At 50.4% G+C, this 18219-nt stretch overlaps 1 protein-coding gene across 1 annotated transcript in view; it reads left to right on the top strand.

Moving 5' to 3' along the window:
• LOC146869177 (peptidyl-prolyl cis-trans isomerase FKBP10-like) overlaps positions 1-18219 on the top strand; it is an 89317-nt gene that overhangs the window by 65100 nt on the left and 5998 nt on the right. Inside the window, exons 7-8 of the mRNA XM_085642034.1 lie at positions 3986-4175; positions 5730-5872. Coding sequence (XP_085498160.1) covers positions 3986-4175; positions 5730-5872 — 333 coding nt within the window. The remainder of the gene's footprint in view (positions 1-3985; positions 4176-5729; positions 5873-18219) is intronic.

Genomic DNA, 18219 nt, shown 5'->3' with positions numbered 1-18219 from the left:
CCACGTCGCTCGTCGCCTCCACGGATCTCAGCTCTGCTGCAGATGTGGATGAGGGTCGGAGAAGTCTGGAAATCAAGGCTCTGGTCGGGCTCTGCAGTCGGTTCCTCGTCGAACGTTTCACAAAGCAAAGGGTAGTCACTTGATGGTGCCTGTTTGCACAGGGTAGCCACTCCTTGGCTACAAGGGAGATTCTTCAGTCTTCTTCTTTCGTCGAATGTCGAAGGTCCAGAGTTTCTGTTCAGTTTTGCAGGTTCAGGATAATCTCAAGTCTTGAGGCCCAACTCCCACTCTTATACTAATCTGGGGGGCTGGGATACCTGCTAGGTCACGCCTTATGGGTGGGACCTGGGAGGGGGTGGTTACACCCACTTCCCTTTGTCCAGTTTCGCGCCAGAGCTGGGGCTGGAGTGCCCCAGCACCGGTTTGAACTGGACTATGCAAGGAACACCTTGTGTGCCCCAGGCATGTCTCATTCCTTTCAGCCCACCCTGCCCCAATACACTAAAGGCTGTCTGGGGAGGTGCTAGCACCTCCCCAAGCAGGAAACCTATTGTCCAGGCCTCCCTGGCTGGGATCACTCCCAGCTGCAGGAGGTCAGACTTGTGTCGTGGCAGCAGCATCCATTTTGTGATGCTGAGGCTTTGGTCAGAGGTTACACAGCAAAGTATGATTTTAACATGTCTCTCCCTCTAGAAGGGAGGAATAATATCCTCATCACCAGAAATGGTATGGGGGTATTATTCCAAAGTGTTAGACACCTTACACGACATGTTTTGATACAGCCCAACCATAGTTACCATAACCGTCTAAGATTATAAGGCACTTTAAGAGTATATGGTAGGCTATATCATAGAACAGCTATAAGGACATGGTTCCGAAAGCTGCAGACAGGCTCAGCTCATGCTAGAGCACCATCTCACATGTTACCAAGCACTCTGCCTCCAGGATTGTCAAGGCCTGCCATAGGAGTGACTGATAGGTACACATGTGTCTATATGTAAGTTAGGTATAGGAATACTACACCTAAGCAAGGGGTGATTACACGACCTTGCCCCAGCTGAGGGATCAGCCAGTTGTGTCTGATTGGAAGGCCAGACCAGGGGTGGCATAATACATGCTGCAGCCCCTGGGAGGCCTAGGGTACACCTATGCCCTGGGTACCTAGGGTACACTGTACAGGGTCCAATAAGGTGATCCTTACCAATTGGGAATGTACCTAGGGTACATGGAATCCATTTTAAAGAGAGAGCAGACAGCCTGAGACCCTGAATGGCAGGATCTCAGGCCAACTAAGTCGAAAAACCAGCTAGACACTAGGCAAAAAGTTGGGGGTAACCATAGTCAGATATCCACCTTCCTACAGTGTCCTTCAGAGGTAAAGGTGTCCAGGGACATAGTGATGGGCAGGATGGAGGCCCAGTAAAGAGCATGCTCAGAGCTGTGGTTCATTCGCCCTGGGGCCTCGTTGTCTGGTCACAAACCTTTAGGCTCTGCACTGGCTGCCAGCCTCTCGTGCCAGTATTAGCGCTATGATGTCAGACCTTTTGGTCTGGCTGCCACTAATACGTACAATACCAAAATCAGTTTCTTCTGTCTGTACTGTGTTAGCCAGTTAGATGTCACAGCTGGATAAGCGCTCGCTGCTGACATCTATGAGAACTACTGGTCACTGGTGGGATTTTTGCCATGGCCGCACTCCACTGCATATCCCCAGTCTTGAGTACCACTGGATTTGGAAACGGCAGCACCTGACATTAACACTGCTAAAATTTAATGAAACTGCTGGAGTAAATGCTACATTATGAGTAAAGCCGAGAGTGCTTCCGATCACCAGGGCCACATTGTTTCCTGAATTTGAGAGAGTTTTTGCTCCGTCTCTGTCCCTTGGTCCTTCGAGAGAGCTGAAAGATATGGTGCAGCAGCGACACACCGTGGCCATCCGTCCTGAGCTGTTTTCGTTGTAACTATGTATGCGGGAGAGGTGGGAAATCTGGCAGTTGACAGCAGACGTGTCACTCTTAGCCCAAAAGACCGGCGCTGTGCCACTATTTAAGCACAATCACTGTTAGATTAATTGTAGGTGAATATATCTTTTGTGGGTATCCTGAATTTCTGTCATAGCCGCGGTCCTCCTGGACTAGACAGTCACAAGGGAGGGCACAGGGCAGCCGGGCTCTTTACTCCGCCCCCCTTCAGTTGTGACCTGCGTGCTTCTGTTCCAACACACATTTATTAATAATAATTACAAAAAAGTGACACTTCACCTATTCCTTCTCTGTGTCTTCATGCAGCCACATCACCAGGTGGCGCGTCTTGTGTCCTTCCCAAGTGATCCGTTTTATGTAATTAGGTGTTTCTTGGATTGTAAATTGGAAAGGAGCCCCGTGACAGTTTGTGCTCGGGACCCCTCAAACATTTCTGCCGAGCCTGCTCCTGTGTGAACTTTGGACACCCCTGATCTATCGAGAAGCATGTTTTTAGGTCTCGCCTACGCAGCGCGCATGCGCTGCATAGGAGGGGACCTCATGTAATCGATTCCGTTTTTGCCCCAAAAACGTGCACACGTTGCATTGCTTAGAATGGCAACACGTGCACGTTTGGCGATTCCATTGCGGGAGCGAGCAGCACCATATGGTAGCAATTATCGCGCTCGCTCCCGCAAGGGAAACGCTGCTTGCTCTCAGCCGCACTCCTCCCCACCCACCCCTGACTTGCGCGAGGCACCCGCGCTTATTTCTTTTGTAACTGCCGTCTTGCTGGTTCACTGCACCCAAGCTTTACTCTTCTTTATCTTTGAAAATATTTTCTTTATATCAGTTGTGAGTTTCGCTTATATGATGAGCAGTTTCTGCTGAATCTAATCCCTTCCTTCCAATGCCACATCTTTGATTGAAGCCTTTTGTCATGGAGTCTTTCCCGAACGCTGTATCGTGATCCAAAATGATGCTGCACCCTTTTTACCTGGCCTGGTTTCTGGCAGCCGCTTAACTCTTCTCTCCAAGTAATCATAGCACAGAAGGGAGGGGCATAGCTATGATTTTGTGTAGAAGGTGCAGTTATATTATGTACTTGTAGGAACCATCGCAGTTGACTACCTGCTGTGTTCGAATCCCAACAATGCAATTTCATGCTTCTGAAGTGGGCGCCATAAATTGGGCAAATGTAACTTTACAGCGCTCAGAAGCGACTCAAGTGCGATTCCTAGCACACTAGCACAACATAAAAAAAAATTATCATTATCAAACCATCCTTGTGTTCCTTTACAGTGGACCACTGCTGTTCGCACCCCCCCCCCCCCCCACATACCCGTCACCCCTTGAACAGCTGGCATGGCTTAGGTGGTCAAAGGGCAAATGCTTTTTAAATGAACTACTTAGCTGATATTCAAACATACCAGAATGAATATAGTTATAGCGATTAAACTAGGCCCAATCTGTTCTATTTTTTTTACAGTATTTGCTGTTCTAAAAAAAAGAAAAACCACAGTGCTACAATGTGACAAACATTTTTTATAACGTTGCTTTTAATGTACTATACAAACACGCGCCTTTCTGTAAAGGTCATCAAACGGGTGTGCTACATTCGGTGAAACTAGGGTCTGAACCTGGTGGTACTAGTGATTCTGCTAAATGCTATTAATGCTTTATAAACCACATGCATGTGACTGGTCCGCTCCCCCTGTTCTAAGCAAGTTTTATTATTTCTTAAACCAAATGGAAATTCACAACTTCTTAGTTTAGCACCCAGGATAATATGCTGCATGGCTATATACTTATAAGGTCCCAAAGCTGAGACCTATTGGCAATGCCAATGCTTGTTTCCTTGGTGCACGCTCATGTGCACGTAGAGGGAGGGCCTTGTTGTTTTCATGGCACATTGTTGTGTGTGTACTGCTGGGACTAGCGAATAAACAGCCATGCATAAATCTTCATAGGAAAACAAACATGGAACGTGCATCTATTAACTTTTCTTCATCCTGTATTAGGCGAGAAGATCCCCCACTCCGCCGTCCTCATTTTCGACATTCATGTCATCGATTTCCACAACCCAACGGACGCAGTTGAGATCACCGTCACCCACAAACCGGAGGACTGCAACGTCACCAGCCGGAAGGGCGACTTCGTCAAGTACCATTACAACTGCAGCCTGCTGGACGGCACGCGGCTCTTCTCTTCGTAAGTTGGCCGTCCAAGGTGTGTTTGGCCTCCTACAATCTGCGGGTGTCGAGGGGCTCTGTTCTCCTAGGCTGGTCTGGAGTTTGTCCCCAAAAATGGAATTATCCTGCTCCCCATTTGACAACCGCCAACCAGATGCCTGAAGTTAGCTATAGCTAGCCACAAGACACTGCTGCCCGGAAGGATGACATCAAACCTTCTGAAGAGGATGGTGTGATTCACAAGGTTCCTTCCTCACAGGGTCAGACTGGGAGGACAGAAAAAAGGCCCTGACACCAAAATAAAAGTGGTCCCCATTAGTGAATTAGACAGCTAAATGTCTGTAAGTCAGTGCTGTTTTGAACTTGTAAAGACGCGCTGTGTAGGGGTTGAGCAAGGTGTTAAATACCACTAGGATTTGAGCCTGTTGCAGGCAATGCTTGTTCAAATATCAGGAAAAGCACTAGTAAAAACCGGCCCAGCGGATCATAAACAGCCAAAAAAACAGGCTTAACACTAACCTCTGAGACCAGTCCGGCGGGCACTGTCTGGCTGCCGTAAAGGCCAGTCCCACCCGCTTCCTCATTCCCTCTCGCTTGTTCTTTACTCCCTCCAGGCTCTTTCTTTACTCCCTCCAGGCTCTTTCTTTACTCCCTCCAGGCTCTTTCTTTACTCCCTCCAGGCTCTTTCTTTACTCCCTCCAGGCTCTTTCTTTTCTCCCTCCAGGCTCTTTCTTTACTCCCTCCAGGCTCTTTCTTTTCTCCCTCCAGGCTCTTTCTTTACTCCCTCCAGGCTCTTTCTTTACTCCCTCCAGGCTCTTTCTTTACTCCCTCCAGGCTCTTTCTTTACTCCCTCCAGGCTCTTTCTTTACTCCCTCCAGGCTCTTTCTTTTCTCCCTCCAGGCTCTTTCTTTACTCCCTCCAGGCTCTTTCTTTTCTCCCTCCAGGCTCTTTCTTTCTTTACATCCTTGTTGCTCTCCCTCAGCCCTTTGCGGTGGTCCAGGGAAGCCTTTGTCAAGGAACAAGAATCCACCGCCATATATAACAATGATATGCTGGGGCTGTTTGAGTTGCAAAAATACAGTCAAATGATGGCTCACATAGACTGACTTTATATGAAGTTAGTTTTCGCACACAGTTTGAAACATTCTCAAACTATACGTTTTAGCCACACAAATCTTTGTACCAATATGTTCCTATCTCTGAAGAATAAGTATTTATCACGGGCAGTGTCCCTGCACTTCTTGTCGCGAATTTGTTGAGTTACGAAAGGTTTATAGTGCAGTCCAAGCCAATGCAGGAGGTTTGAACTGCAACATCTCAGTTCAGAGCACATTTGGTGCATTGCTTCGACTAATGTAGTCTTGAATCACCACACACTCCTTTAAAAAAACAAAACAAATACTTCCTGCCGAGATTATAGAGAATGCGCCAGACAGCCTTCTTTGCCACATTTGTTTTAATCCAATTCACTATTCCATTCCGAACACGTAATTTGGGAGACAGTGATAGAAAAATAATTGGATAAAAGTGGGTGGAAGAATGGTCTTAAACGTATTCCTTCTTTTGGTTGCAGTCACGATTATGAAAACGCTCAAGAAGTGACTCTAGGGGCAAATAAAGTGATTGAAGGCCTGGACACCGCATTGATGGACATGTGTGTAGGGGAGCGACGCACCGCCATCATCCCGCCACATCTGGGCCATGGCGAGAATGGAGGTAAGATCTTTCAGGTTCATTTTGGTTTACGGTTACAAATGTCCAGTAGATAAACTTGTGCCTAGATTCACTAAAGTTTGCTCAGGTGCTTGCGTAAGATAACGCTGCACCGGCGGACCATTACGGTGGTAACTGGAGGCTATATTTTGTGAGATAAGGGGTAGTGCTGTAGAGAACTAACAATTTATGAAGAAACAGTTCAAGAAAAGAGATGTTCTAAAGGAACTTGTTGGAGGATCCTTCTCTCATGGGGATTTTCAGGGGCTTGTAGGTCCACAGTTTGATCTTTTTGGAACACAGTTATTTTTATTTACACACAATCATTCAGGACGTTAGGCTGAATTACAGTCTATACACCAGCTAGGCGGGTACCTTTGTCTAGAAGCAATGTACCAACTGGGTCACCAGCTGTGAGATATGGAAAGCAGCCAGGCCTGAGACTGCATTCTAAGATGGGAATCTATCCAAAGATTGCAGAATTTCTTTTTTTTAATTGAGCGTTTGTTGTTGTTAAAAAGGCAATCACAAATTCAAAGAATTTCACAAACGGAAGAAAGAAGTTCATCATTTGATTAACAGACCAGTGTCTCAACGCATTTCTTCACACAGACGGAATGGGTAAAACCCTTCGATACATCAAACCCAAAGACACCTAAACGCTGGATCCATACTACTCATAGGCATCATTCTGTACATAAGACACGGGTGCCAGCTGCATAGCTCACATTCCTTTCGCGTGGCAGCACTTTTTCCTTAAGCAGTTAAAACTTTCCTTCCCTTTCCCCGCTCTCTGTCTCCAAGGCGAGTACTGACAGAACTCTGTCCCAAACTTCCACTGCGGGGTGCTTGCAGCCCAGGTTCCCTAGGAAAGAGGTGCCCCCCAGATTTCTGCAGCGACGCTCTCAGACACACCGTTCTCTTGGTGTTATTTATTGGATGACGTTGTTGTGTTTAGCGCTCATACCGATGACGAGGCGCCGAACAGGTATATGTCAGGAGCTTGTACAACCACGCGGTGATCCCAAACTGCTCCTCCAAATGATATGTAGGTTCTTTACAGACTGTCATACTCACCCGCACGTAGTTTGGAGTCCCTGTGCGTGCTCTAGGAGCTGTCCTGCGTCGAGGCGCTTGACGCTTGACTCTAGCGCTCAGGAGTCCACTTTTTATAATTCATCATCACGCCTGACACACTTCTCCGAGGTGCCCCTTCGGGTCCGCCGTCCAGATATAGGTCCCACCTGCGCCGCCAAGCCCTAGCTCAGCGCTGTCACGGCCATCTCTCGCAGGCATGTTGAAGGGACCAGTAACAGCATCTGGAGCTCTGCTGAGGCGGCGGAAGCGGTGTACATGCACTCTCCTATGCCCCCACCTCCCCTGCCTCTTTTTCACTCCCTCGTTTCCTCCTGTTCTTTTTGATCCCTTGATCGCTCACTCCCTATACCTACAATCTGTCACCCCTCCATTATTATCCTGATAATAGTAATTATTTTTAATTAATGGATTGATGTATTTATGTGCTTGCGTGTAGCACTACAGATCATACTGGTGGCGTCACAGGGCATGCCCGTTACTGCGCCTGCCCCGAATCTGTGTAGTCTGCTGGCCAGGCATTCACATCTCAGCAAAAGCATGAATTGGACTAGCATTCCTTTGTGGTGTGCGTGCATACTATTGTGTGGTGGGCGATGGGCTTCCGAGTGGTGGCCGAAGGTGCCACCTGTCAGCAAGACAGCTTGGAGGGTGACAGCACCTGCATACATGTATGTAGTGAGCGAGAGTTTGTTTCCCATCAATGATCGGTTCCCATTTCAGTAAAATGGCTTGGTCGAGAACTGCGCCTGCTGCAGAGACGAGTATGGGGGTAAGTGGAAGTTGTCGCAGGCCCTCGTCTCAGTCTGTCAGCAGTGGCAGTGGAGTTCAGTTAGTGGGTGTGCCAACGGCATAGAAGTATGTGTGGTGTCTTACCTGCAAGCCACAGGTTCTCATCTCGGCCCACCTTCACATTTGCAACTCCCTTACCCCACACTCTGGCACTAGTCCTCCTGTGTAACCCTCACGAGACTCTGCATCGGTGTTAGAAGGGCGCTCTCCGGGGAGTCAGAGGGTGTCGGACTGACCACCTCGACAGCCACCGTTCCGTAGGAAAGTAGCCGAGCGCCACTGAGAGGCCTCCTGGGCAAGGTCCTTCCCCTAGGATCGTATCAGCCAAGCACCCCCACCACCAAAAATGGACACAACAAGGGTATCAATTCTCACAAGTCTTTATCGGTAGTAAAAGGCAGGTTTCTGTGGCAATATTTACAGGCGGATCGAGGGATCCCAAAGAGTCTCGGGGTCGTTCAGGGACGGGGTAGCGGGACAGTCTCAGTACCAGCCTGGTACGGGAACACCCTGCGCTCAGCTCTCAATCCTCGAGCTGGGGGGGGGTTCCGGGAGCCGAGACGTCGTCCGCAGGGCTCGGAGGGTTGCCTCGATGAGGTCGAGCCGCGACGAGGTCAGCAGGGCTCCGATGGTTACTTCTGCGAGGTCGAGCCGCGACGAGGTCAGCAGGGCTCCGATGGTTACTTCTTCGAGGTCGAGCCGCGACGAGGTCAGCAGGGCTCCGATGGTTCCGTGAGGGTCTTCTTCTCAGCAAGGGGGAGCCGCGACGCAGTCAGCAGGGCTCGAGTTCCAAGTTCCAGGCAATGAGTCTCTCTCCGTAGGGTCAGCCGCGATCCGATCAGCAGGGCTCTCGACTCCAGGATACAACTGCCGTCCTGGTTTTGGGCTGCCCCAGATATAGGTCTGGAGCCCTTTGATGTCCGGACCCTCGCGCCTGGGGAGGTCGGAGGGACCGGGAGAAGAGCGTCCAGACACCCAGCGGGGGGTGGAGCCAGCGCCCAGGGAGGCCGGAGGGCGATCGCAACCAGGCGTCGGGGGGACGGCTGGAGGTCCCATCGAAACTCTCCTCCTCCGGAATCTGTGGAGTGGCCACTCGACCCCCTCCGGTCAGGTCTTGGCACCTTGAGGTCAGGGCTTCACGGGGACTGAGGCCGGGGGCGAGTCGCGTCGTGACAGCTGGAGGGTAGCGGGGTACAATCCAGGGGGACCCCGAAGGGTTCGGGTAGCCCCGTTTAGTCTGGTAGGAGGGTTCGGGACCACGCCACGAGGCCGGGTCCAACAATCGGGTTTTGCCTTTATGTGCTCGTCCGCTTGAGATCCTGGCCCGTAATGCTACAGAATATCTCGAATCTGGTTGTACATTTTGAGCTCATGCCCTACAAACCTTGCCCCACCTTCTTCAGTTTATGAACTCAGTTGCACTCGGCACGGCTTGTTGTTTTTGTGAATGGCTACCGCCCTATAAATTAATTTGCTGCTCCCATAGCAGTCTGTTACACGCATCTGGGTTCAGCCTGTGATTTGCCTCACTGCACACGTGGGTACTGTTTACTTATCATCCCGTGAGCTACAACTTTGTTTTGGGGGTCTGTGTGTAGTATGAAAATCAACTGTTCGAGGCATATGTGCTGCAGATCACACACTTGCATTAGATCGCCGTCTGGTGTTGGGCTCGGATGCTTGCACCTTGTTGTTGTCTTGGAAGAAGTCTTTGTAGTCACGAGATAGGTGACTCCTCCCTTGGACAATAGTGTGCATGGGTATCGACTCCATCCTTAGATTGTTTTTTTCGCCATTGGGCTCGGATGCAGCTTTTGCGCTCCGGTTCAAAATTTCCATTTCAAACTTTTTTGACAGCCAAAACTTCCACAAACTCTTTGGATTGACTTCGAACATCTTTATTTTCGACACGCCTTTCATCGGCTCAATTCCGGTCGTCGACGTGGGCCGCTGGGCCTATCCACGCTGTAAGGTCTACGGCTCATGGAAAGGACACCATTCAAGAAATGCCCCCAGTGTGGAGCAAAGCTCCCGCACAGTGACCATCATAAGGTCTGCAACCTGTGCCTCACCAGAACACAACGAGTCCAGCTGTCCAGCCTGCGCATCCTTTCGATCGAAGAAGACTATTCGAGATCGAAGGGCTCAACGACACATCATGGCGCAGAGATCAGCTCTGGAACCAGAGGACATCTTCGACGAAGGCCCGGATGACCCCTTCACTCCTGGTCAACGAGTGAGTACTACTGCCCCTACCCCAACCCCACCACCAAAACCGAAGGCACTGGTCAAGACTTCACCTGTTGGCCCCAGTCGCGACCGAAAACACACTTCAGAAGCCCCGCCTCCAGAGAAAAAAGATAAGCCTTCCGGTAGCTCAGGACTGAGCAAACCTCACATAATCGTCCCGCCGGCGCCTTCGGCACCGAAGCCAAAGGAACACTCGGCTCCGAAATCGGTTCCGACGCCTTCCACATCGAAAGACAAATGGCCCCGAAAACCTCGAGGCCCGTGGATAAACCGTCTTTGAATCCTTCTAAGCCTAAAGATCCCGCTTCGGCTCCGAAACCAAGATCCTCGGAACTGAAAGTCAGGCCTAAGGACTCTACCACGCCTCCCAAGGCCAAAGACCATAAAACTCAACACCAGCCCCGCTCGGAACCGAAAAAATCGACACCGAAAGCAGTTACCGAGGAAGAGGAACTTTTTCATCCGGATCCTATCGATCCTAGGCAGAAAAAGGTCTATATTAATCCTGAAACAGGACATGTCACAGCTGTGCCATGCAAGAAGAGGAAGTTAGACACAGCACATGCCCCTCCAGTGCCTGTGAAGAAGAAGGACTCTGCTATATCTCCTATGCCTCCTTCTCCTGTACTTCCATCTAACCCACTTCCTCTCCCTAAATCTGTTACACCACCTCTGCCTGTGACTTCTCCACCACATACACCACCTCCAGATGATGATGATGATGATGATGATGACCTAGGGGTGGGGGGGGACCCTAATGACACGTTCACAGACCCAGACGACCCACCACCAGATGATTGGGAGTACCTTGTCCCAACAGATCTACCAGACCTCCCAAGCCCCCAGCCATACCCCTCAAAACCATCTCCCCCAGACGATAATATTTGTTTTGGACAATTGCTTAATAGGGCTGCCGTTTATCACGGCGTGACAATGCACTCAGACACAGCAGAGGAGGACTTCCTTTTAGATACATTCAAACAGTCCCAAAAGACAGTGCAAATATTACCGATGATCAAGGGAGTCATTAAGCATGCCCCTGAAGTGTTCAAAGACCCCGTACGTGCCAGGATTCTTAACCCTAGAAATGACAACATATATAGACCTGCCCCTGAAGACCATGTTTACATTAAGGGACAAGTGCCTTTGGATTCTCTAGTAGTTTCAAATGCTAAAAAGCGCGCCAACTCACAAACCTCTGGGGACGCACTGTGAGAAAGTGGCTCTGTATATACTGTTCCCAAATAGGTACAGGGTGTACAGAGTCCACAGTCCCCAGAGGCTTGGCAGAGGCTAAAGTTAGATATAACCTTACTCTCTAAAGTGGTAGCTTGGTCGAGCAGTGAGGCAGTATCAGAGGACAGTGTAAAGCATTTGTTGCACACACTCAGTCAGCAAATGGTCTCACACACTCAATAACTGAACTCTAGGCCAATGGTTTATATATAAAAATATATGCTTGTTTTATTTTAGAACCAACAATTGGAATTAAAATATACTTTTGCAGCGTGAATCTTTCTGGATTCACTATGCTGTGCATTATTCCGCGATCTTGTGGTTGGGTCCGGATTCGTAGTCTTTTCTTTGTTTTTCCTTTTTTTTTTTGTAGCCCAGGTGGGTGGCGACGACCCACCATTTGGTGCACCTCCCGTGACGTCGTCGTGCTTCCTGCGGAAGTCCCACCTTTGGGGCGCCATCTTCAGATTCTTTTTTCCGCCGTTGGGTCTGGATCGTCATCGGGAAGCTCCAGAATTACAATCGAAGGAAGAAGAAGGAAAAGCGAGTTTCGTCGATAACTAACTACGAAGACATCACAGGAAAAGAATATATTACATCAGGAGCGCGAAGAAGGAAGTTTTGCGCCTGTTTCTTCGACGCCCTTGGAGAATGCGCACTCAGAGGCCCTGAGCGCAATGGACAAGACGCCATTCAAGTTCTGCCCTAACTGCCACCACAAGTTCGCGCAGAAGGACCAGCATCCGGTCTGCAACCTCTGCCTACCGGTCGACCACCAGAGCAAGGACTGCAACGCCTGCTCAGCCTTCGCGCCGAAGACGCTCCGGGTGAGAGAACGACAGAGAAGAGCCAACGCCAGCATGGATGGCAAGGGTAAGGCCCCGTCGCTCTACGATCTGGGCCTCTCCACAGACGATGAAGACAACGTCGCCGAGGGACCCGAAAACTTCACGGTCGTAGAGACCGACAAGAAAAATGAAGACTAGGTAAGAGAATCGTCGAGCTCAAAACACCCGGAAATACCTCGAAAACCCGAGGGTGACTCGAGAAAATCTGAGTCAAAGTCCACGAAGGGAGCCCCGGCGCCGAAAACTTCGACGACCAAGGGGGGAACCATGGACAAGAGGCCGAGCGGATCCTTCGAAAAGGACTCCCTGGAGCCGAGAGACGCCGAAAGGCAAGGATCGTCGAAGACAACCCATGAAACGGGGCGCTCGACGCAAAAGGACCGGTCGGCGTCGACGCAAGTTTCGTCGAAGAGGCCCGCGGTCGACGCCGAAAGCATCTCCGAGATGGAGAAGAAGAAGAGGCGGCTCGAGGCCGAAATGGAGAACATCCTTCAAAGGAAGAAGGAGTTCGACGCCAAGATGAAGGAATTCAAAATTCCAACGGCTACACTGACGAACGTCGTCGAAATCGAGGACGAATTCGACACCGAGGGGCTGCCGAGAGATCTCGACGAGGAAGACGAGACCTATTATGAAGGCGAAGCCGAGGAAGAAGAACAGCAGTCGTTCTACAGCTCGGCGCCATCAACCAGCCACGACATCGAATGGCAGGATCTCGACACCGAAAACCCCGAGGAGCCCGTAGACACGTACCCTTCGAGGCCTTCGCCACCCGACGACATCGGGGTGTACAATATGGTGGTCAGGAGCGCAGCGACAGCCTTCGGCATGAAACTGGACGAGGAGAGGCCGAAAGCCGATTTCCTCCTCGAGACCCTGCTCCCCATCCAGACGAGGAGCCAATTCCTTCCCATGCTACAAAGTGTGATGAATCAGGGGAGAGAGGCCTTTAAGGAACCAGCGACTTGCCGTTCGATCACGCCCAGGACGGAGAAAAAGTATAAGCACTCTTCTCTGGACCCCCCTTACATCAAGGGTAGTATCACTGCCGACTCCATCATAGCTTCCACGGCCAGGAGAAGGGCCAACGTGCCAGCAACTTCGGGGCCACCACCTGATAAAGAAAGCAGGAGGATAGACCTCACAGGAAGAAAGGTCGAGAGGAACGCCGCAATGCACTGGCGCATGGCGAATTCCAATGCACTTCTCAATAGGCACCAGTACCAGCACTGGGACGAAATGGGGGAGCTAGTAAAGCACCTCCCCGAAGAATACCGCCAAAGAGACTCCCACCTGGTGGATGAAGGTAAAAACATCGCCAACTCTTGTATAAAGACGGCGTTGGACGGGGCAGAGACTTCGGCAAGACTAATGGCAATAGGGGTCACCGAGAGAAGACATGCATGGCTAAGAATCTCGGGATTCAAACCGGAGGTGCAGAACAACATCCTTAGCACCCCCTTCAACGGAGAGACACTGTTCGGAGCAACAGTAGACGAGAAACTCACCCAACTGAAAAAAGAAAACGAAACGGCGAGGTCCATGGGGGCCCTACAGCAAAGGGGGATGAGGAGAGGCAACCCCTCTAGGAGACCCTACGGTCGGGGAGGAAGCCAGCAGGGAGCGTCGCACCAGACGTTCCAGCAGGGTCAGCAGGGTGATAGTCACGGACAACAAGGCCAACAGAAGCAAAACTGGCAGTACCAACCTCGGGGCCAGTCCTTTCGCGGGAGAGGGAACGTACGTGGCCAGAGGAGGAGAGGTGGTGACCAACCCTCATCAAAGTGGCTCAGCACGCAGGAGGACGCCTACCCTCGACATGCCCCCAAGGGTGTGGCGCAGTACAGTAACATCAGGGGGGAGAGAAAAATCAAAAGCCTACGAGCATCCAACACCAGTAGGCGGAAGACTGAGGTTCTACCTTCAGGAGTGGCGGTGTATAACCACAGACAAGTGGATACTGAACGTCATGCAGTACGGATACTGCGTGGATTTGGAGAAAAGACCTCCAAACAAAAGACCAAAGGGAAGGCAGAGATCGGCTCAAGAACTGGCCCTACTCAGAGAAGAAACCCTGAAACTTCTAGAAAAAAGAGCCATAGAGGCAGTGCCATTCACAGTACGCAACAAGGGGGTCTACTCGAACTACTTCGTGGTCCCGAAAGTAGACGGAAACCTCAGACCCATCCTGGACCTGCGATACCTAAACAAGTTCATCAGAACGCAGAAGTTCAAAATGACTTCGCTGCAGGAGGTGCTGCCCCAAATAAGAGACGGGGACTTCATGGTCACGGTGGACCTCAAGGATGCCTACCTGCACATCCCAATAAACAGAAGGAACAAGGGCCTTCTAAGGTTCAACATCGACCAGGAACACTACCAGTTCACAACCCTGGCCTTCGGGCTAAAATCGGCGCCAAGGGTTTTTACAAAATGCCTGTCGGCGGTCGCGGCCCGCCTACGAAGGCAGCGGATCCATGTCTACCCCTACCTAGACGACTGGCTGGTCAAGGCAAACACACGCGAGAAGTGCGAGAGACACGCAAAACGCGTGACAGACACTCTGACGAACCTGGGGTTCTCGATTCACTGGGGGAAGTCCTCGCTGGAACCAGAGCAGGTGAAGATTTTCCTGGGAGCAAAAATCAACACCCTGAACAGCACAGTGGTGCCCAGCGACAGGAGGACAGATGCCCTACTGAAGGAGACGCGGCTCTACCAGAAGGGGCGAGCTCTGACAGTGAGGTCAGTGAGCAAGATGATGGGGATGATGGCGTCGTGTATCCAGCTGGTGCCGAATGTACGCCTGCACATGAGACCATTCCAAGAATGGCTACAACAGCAATGGTCACAAGCAAACGGAAGTTGGGAGGATCTAGTGGTTGTTACGCACGCAGTGCAGGAGGAGATGACTTGGTGGAACAGAGACAACATGACAGCAGGGAGAAGCCTGACACCACCAAACCCAACAATGACCATTACCACGGACGCATCGCAAAAGGGGTGGGGAGCGCACATGGACAACCTCAGAGTGAGGGGTCTGTGGGCTCCAGCAGATGCGGTACGCCATATCAATTACCTCGAATTGAAAACCATCCTGCTAGCCCTGAAGGCATTCCAGAGGCACCTGTACAACCAGAGGGTGTTGGTTCAAACAGACAACACCACGGCAATGTTCTATATCAACAAGCAGGGGGGGACACAGTCGTTCCCTCTCTGGCACAGGAGATTTGGAGATGGGCCATACCTCTCAGGATAGATCTACTGGGAATTCACCTTCCAGGAAAGGACAATGTGGAGGCAGACTGGCTAAGCAAGCAGACCTCGGCATCGCACGAGTGGGAGCTCAATGGCCAGGAAACGGAGAAGCTTTTCCAGAGATGGGGAACTCCCACAATAGACCGGTTTGCAACACGCCAAAATGCAAAATGCCAAAGCTTCGCGTCCAGGCAACCAGATCAGCAATCCCAAGGAAATGCCCTATGGATAAGCTGGTCGAGGACATTTGCCTACGCCTTTCCACCGATACCCCTGTTGCACAGAGTGCTCGACAAGTGCAGAACCAGCAACATGACTGATCCTAGTGGCTCCGCAGTGGGCAAGGCAGACATGGTTCTCACAAATTCAAGAAATGGCACAGGGAAATCCCCACAGGTTCGAGAGAAGAAGGGACCTGCTCTCCATGCAAAACGGAGAGGTCCTGCATCCGGAGCTAGAGAGCCTCAACCTGGCGGCATGGCTCCTGAAGACCTAGAGTTCGCTCACCTTAGATTGCCTCCTAGCACTATGCGGGTGCTGCGGGAGGCAAGAAAACCAACTATACGCAAATGCTACAGTGCGAAATGGCAGAGATTTACTGTGTGGTGCAGGAAGAAGGGCCTTCAAAACAGAATGACAAGAGACTCAACAGTACTGAGGTACCTCACACACCTTCTAAAGAGTAACCTCTGCTCGAGCTCCCTAAGGGTACACCTAGCGGCGATTGTAGCCTACACCAGAGGTGAGAAGGGTGGAAGTTTCTTCACTTCGCAGGTTGTGAAGAGATTCATGGAAGGAGCCAAAAGAATTGCCCCTCCTAAAAGGTTGCCGCCGCCAGCATGGAATCTCAACGTGGTTCTGACGGAGCTCATGAAGACACCGTTTGAACCCATTCACAAGGCCACACTGCAAATGTTAACGATGAAAACGGCCTTTCTGGTGGCCATAACCTCACTACGCAGGGTGAGCGAGCTTCAAGCACTAACACTACAGGAACCCTACATTCAGATTCACAAGGATAGAATAGTCCTGAGGACGGACCCACACTTCATGCCCAAGGTGGTGTCGGCGTTCCACATGAATCAGAGTATTCAGATACCAAGTTTCTTCCAAAACCCGACTTCAAACGCAGAAAAGGCCCTGCACACCCTCGACGCAAGAAGAGCGGTGATGCACTACATTGAGAGAACCAAGGATCTCAGGAAGTCGAAGCAGCTGTTTGTGTCCTTTGCCACTAGCTTCATGGGTAGGCCAGTGACTAAGGCCACCATCGCTAGATGGATTGCCCTCACTATTCAATTCTGCCACAAACAGGCTGGACAGGAGCTAGCGGAGGGGCCCCAGGCTCACTCCACAAGGAAGAAGGGGGCCACCGTTGCCTTCCTGGCGAACACGCCCATCCAGGACATATGTCTCGCGGCAACTTGGGCATCTGTGCACACGTTCACGAAACAGTACTGCGTGGACATTCAGATGAACAAGGAAGCACAGGTTGGACAGAAGGTGCTTCAAAACGTTTCAACGACCAACGCTCATCTACCACCCAGCCGCCACAAAATTAGGAAAACCGCTACAAAGTCTATGCACAGCATAGTGAATCCAGAAAGATTCACGCTGCAAAACGAATAGTTTCTTACCTGTCGGTGTAGTTTTGCAGCTTGAAGTCCTTTCTGGATTCACTAGCGAACCCACCCACCTCCGCCAGGAAGATGAGGCTGGAGGAAGAGGGGGTAAAATGGAAAAGATCAAAAGGAATGAAAACGTACAGAAAAATGGACAAGAAGGATTAATCAATCGCATAGGGTTAAAAAAAAAAAAAAAAAAAAAAAGAAAAAGGAAGGGAAGAAAGAACCCGAAGATGGCGCCCCAAAGGTGGGACTTCCGCAAGAAGCACGACGACGTCACGGGAGGTGCACCAAATGGTGGGTCGTCGCCGCCCACCTGGGCTACAAAAAAAAAAAACAAAGAAAAGACTACGAATCCGGACCCAACCACAAGATCGCGGAATAATGCACAGCATAGTGAATCCAGAAAGATATTCAAGCTGCAAAACTACACCGACAGGTAAACTATTCGTTTTAGTTGAATTCTGGCTTCCTAAGGTAACCAGTTTAATGCTTTCAGGTGAGGGGAGATGTGGTTGTATTTTCTTGATCCCGCAATGAGTCTTGCGGCCGCATTTAGACATGCTTTTAGTGGTGCTGTGGACATTTTTGATAGACCTGCTAGAGTAGTACGTCCATATTCAATCCTTGAAATAACTAAGGACGGGACCGCCTTTTTGAGGTCCGCCGTAGAAATGAGTGGTTTCACTTTTCTAATATAGTTCAGGTGAAACCGGGCACTTTTTGCCAATTATTTGATGTGGGCTTTCATGTCTAGGTTCTTATCAAGCGTGATTCCCAGTGATTTTGTAGATTCAACTAGAGTAGGGGTGCGGTTTAGCGCTGTGATCTAGTGGTAGCATTGCGTTATACAACGGACGATGCTTGCCTTCATCGCTTCCTTGCATGCTCTGCAAGCTAGCTGAATCTGATCTTCAGCCACTTGCGTTTACAACAGTTCTTTTTGTTGCAGCTCGGCAATGCTAAACCGTGAGCTGGGGTCTTATCCGAGAGCTGCCAGCTAGAGCCTGGGACGTTCCACTGCGATACCAATCATGCTGATAAGTTTTCTTTGAGCAGAACACATAGTTTGCATTTGACTAAAAGTAAGATATACCAGTGCTATAGGAATGGAACTCCTTCAAGATATCTTCGATGAGCCATATATGTCTCGTTGGAATAGAAAGTAGGGCCTTGTTTCTAGAGGCCTTTGAAGCTTAGCCTACTTTTGTGTCAGCTTTGGACTGAGAATCCGTTCCGGAATGCT

Source organism: Triturus cristatus, chromosome 1_1 (assembly GCF_964204655.1).
Source record: "Triturus cristatus chromosome 1_1, aTriCri1.1, whole genome shotgun sequence".
Taxonomy (NCBI): Eukaryota; Metazoa; Chordata; class Amphibia; order Caudata; family Salamandridae; genus Triturus; species Triturus cristatus.
The sequence above is the reverse complement of the archived record's forward strand: the minus strand, read 5'-3'. Positions and strand labels throughout refer to the sequence as shown.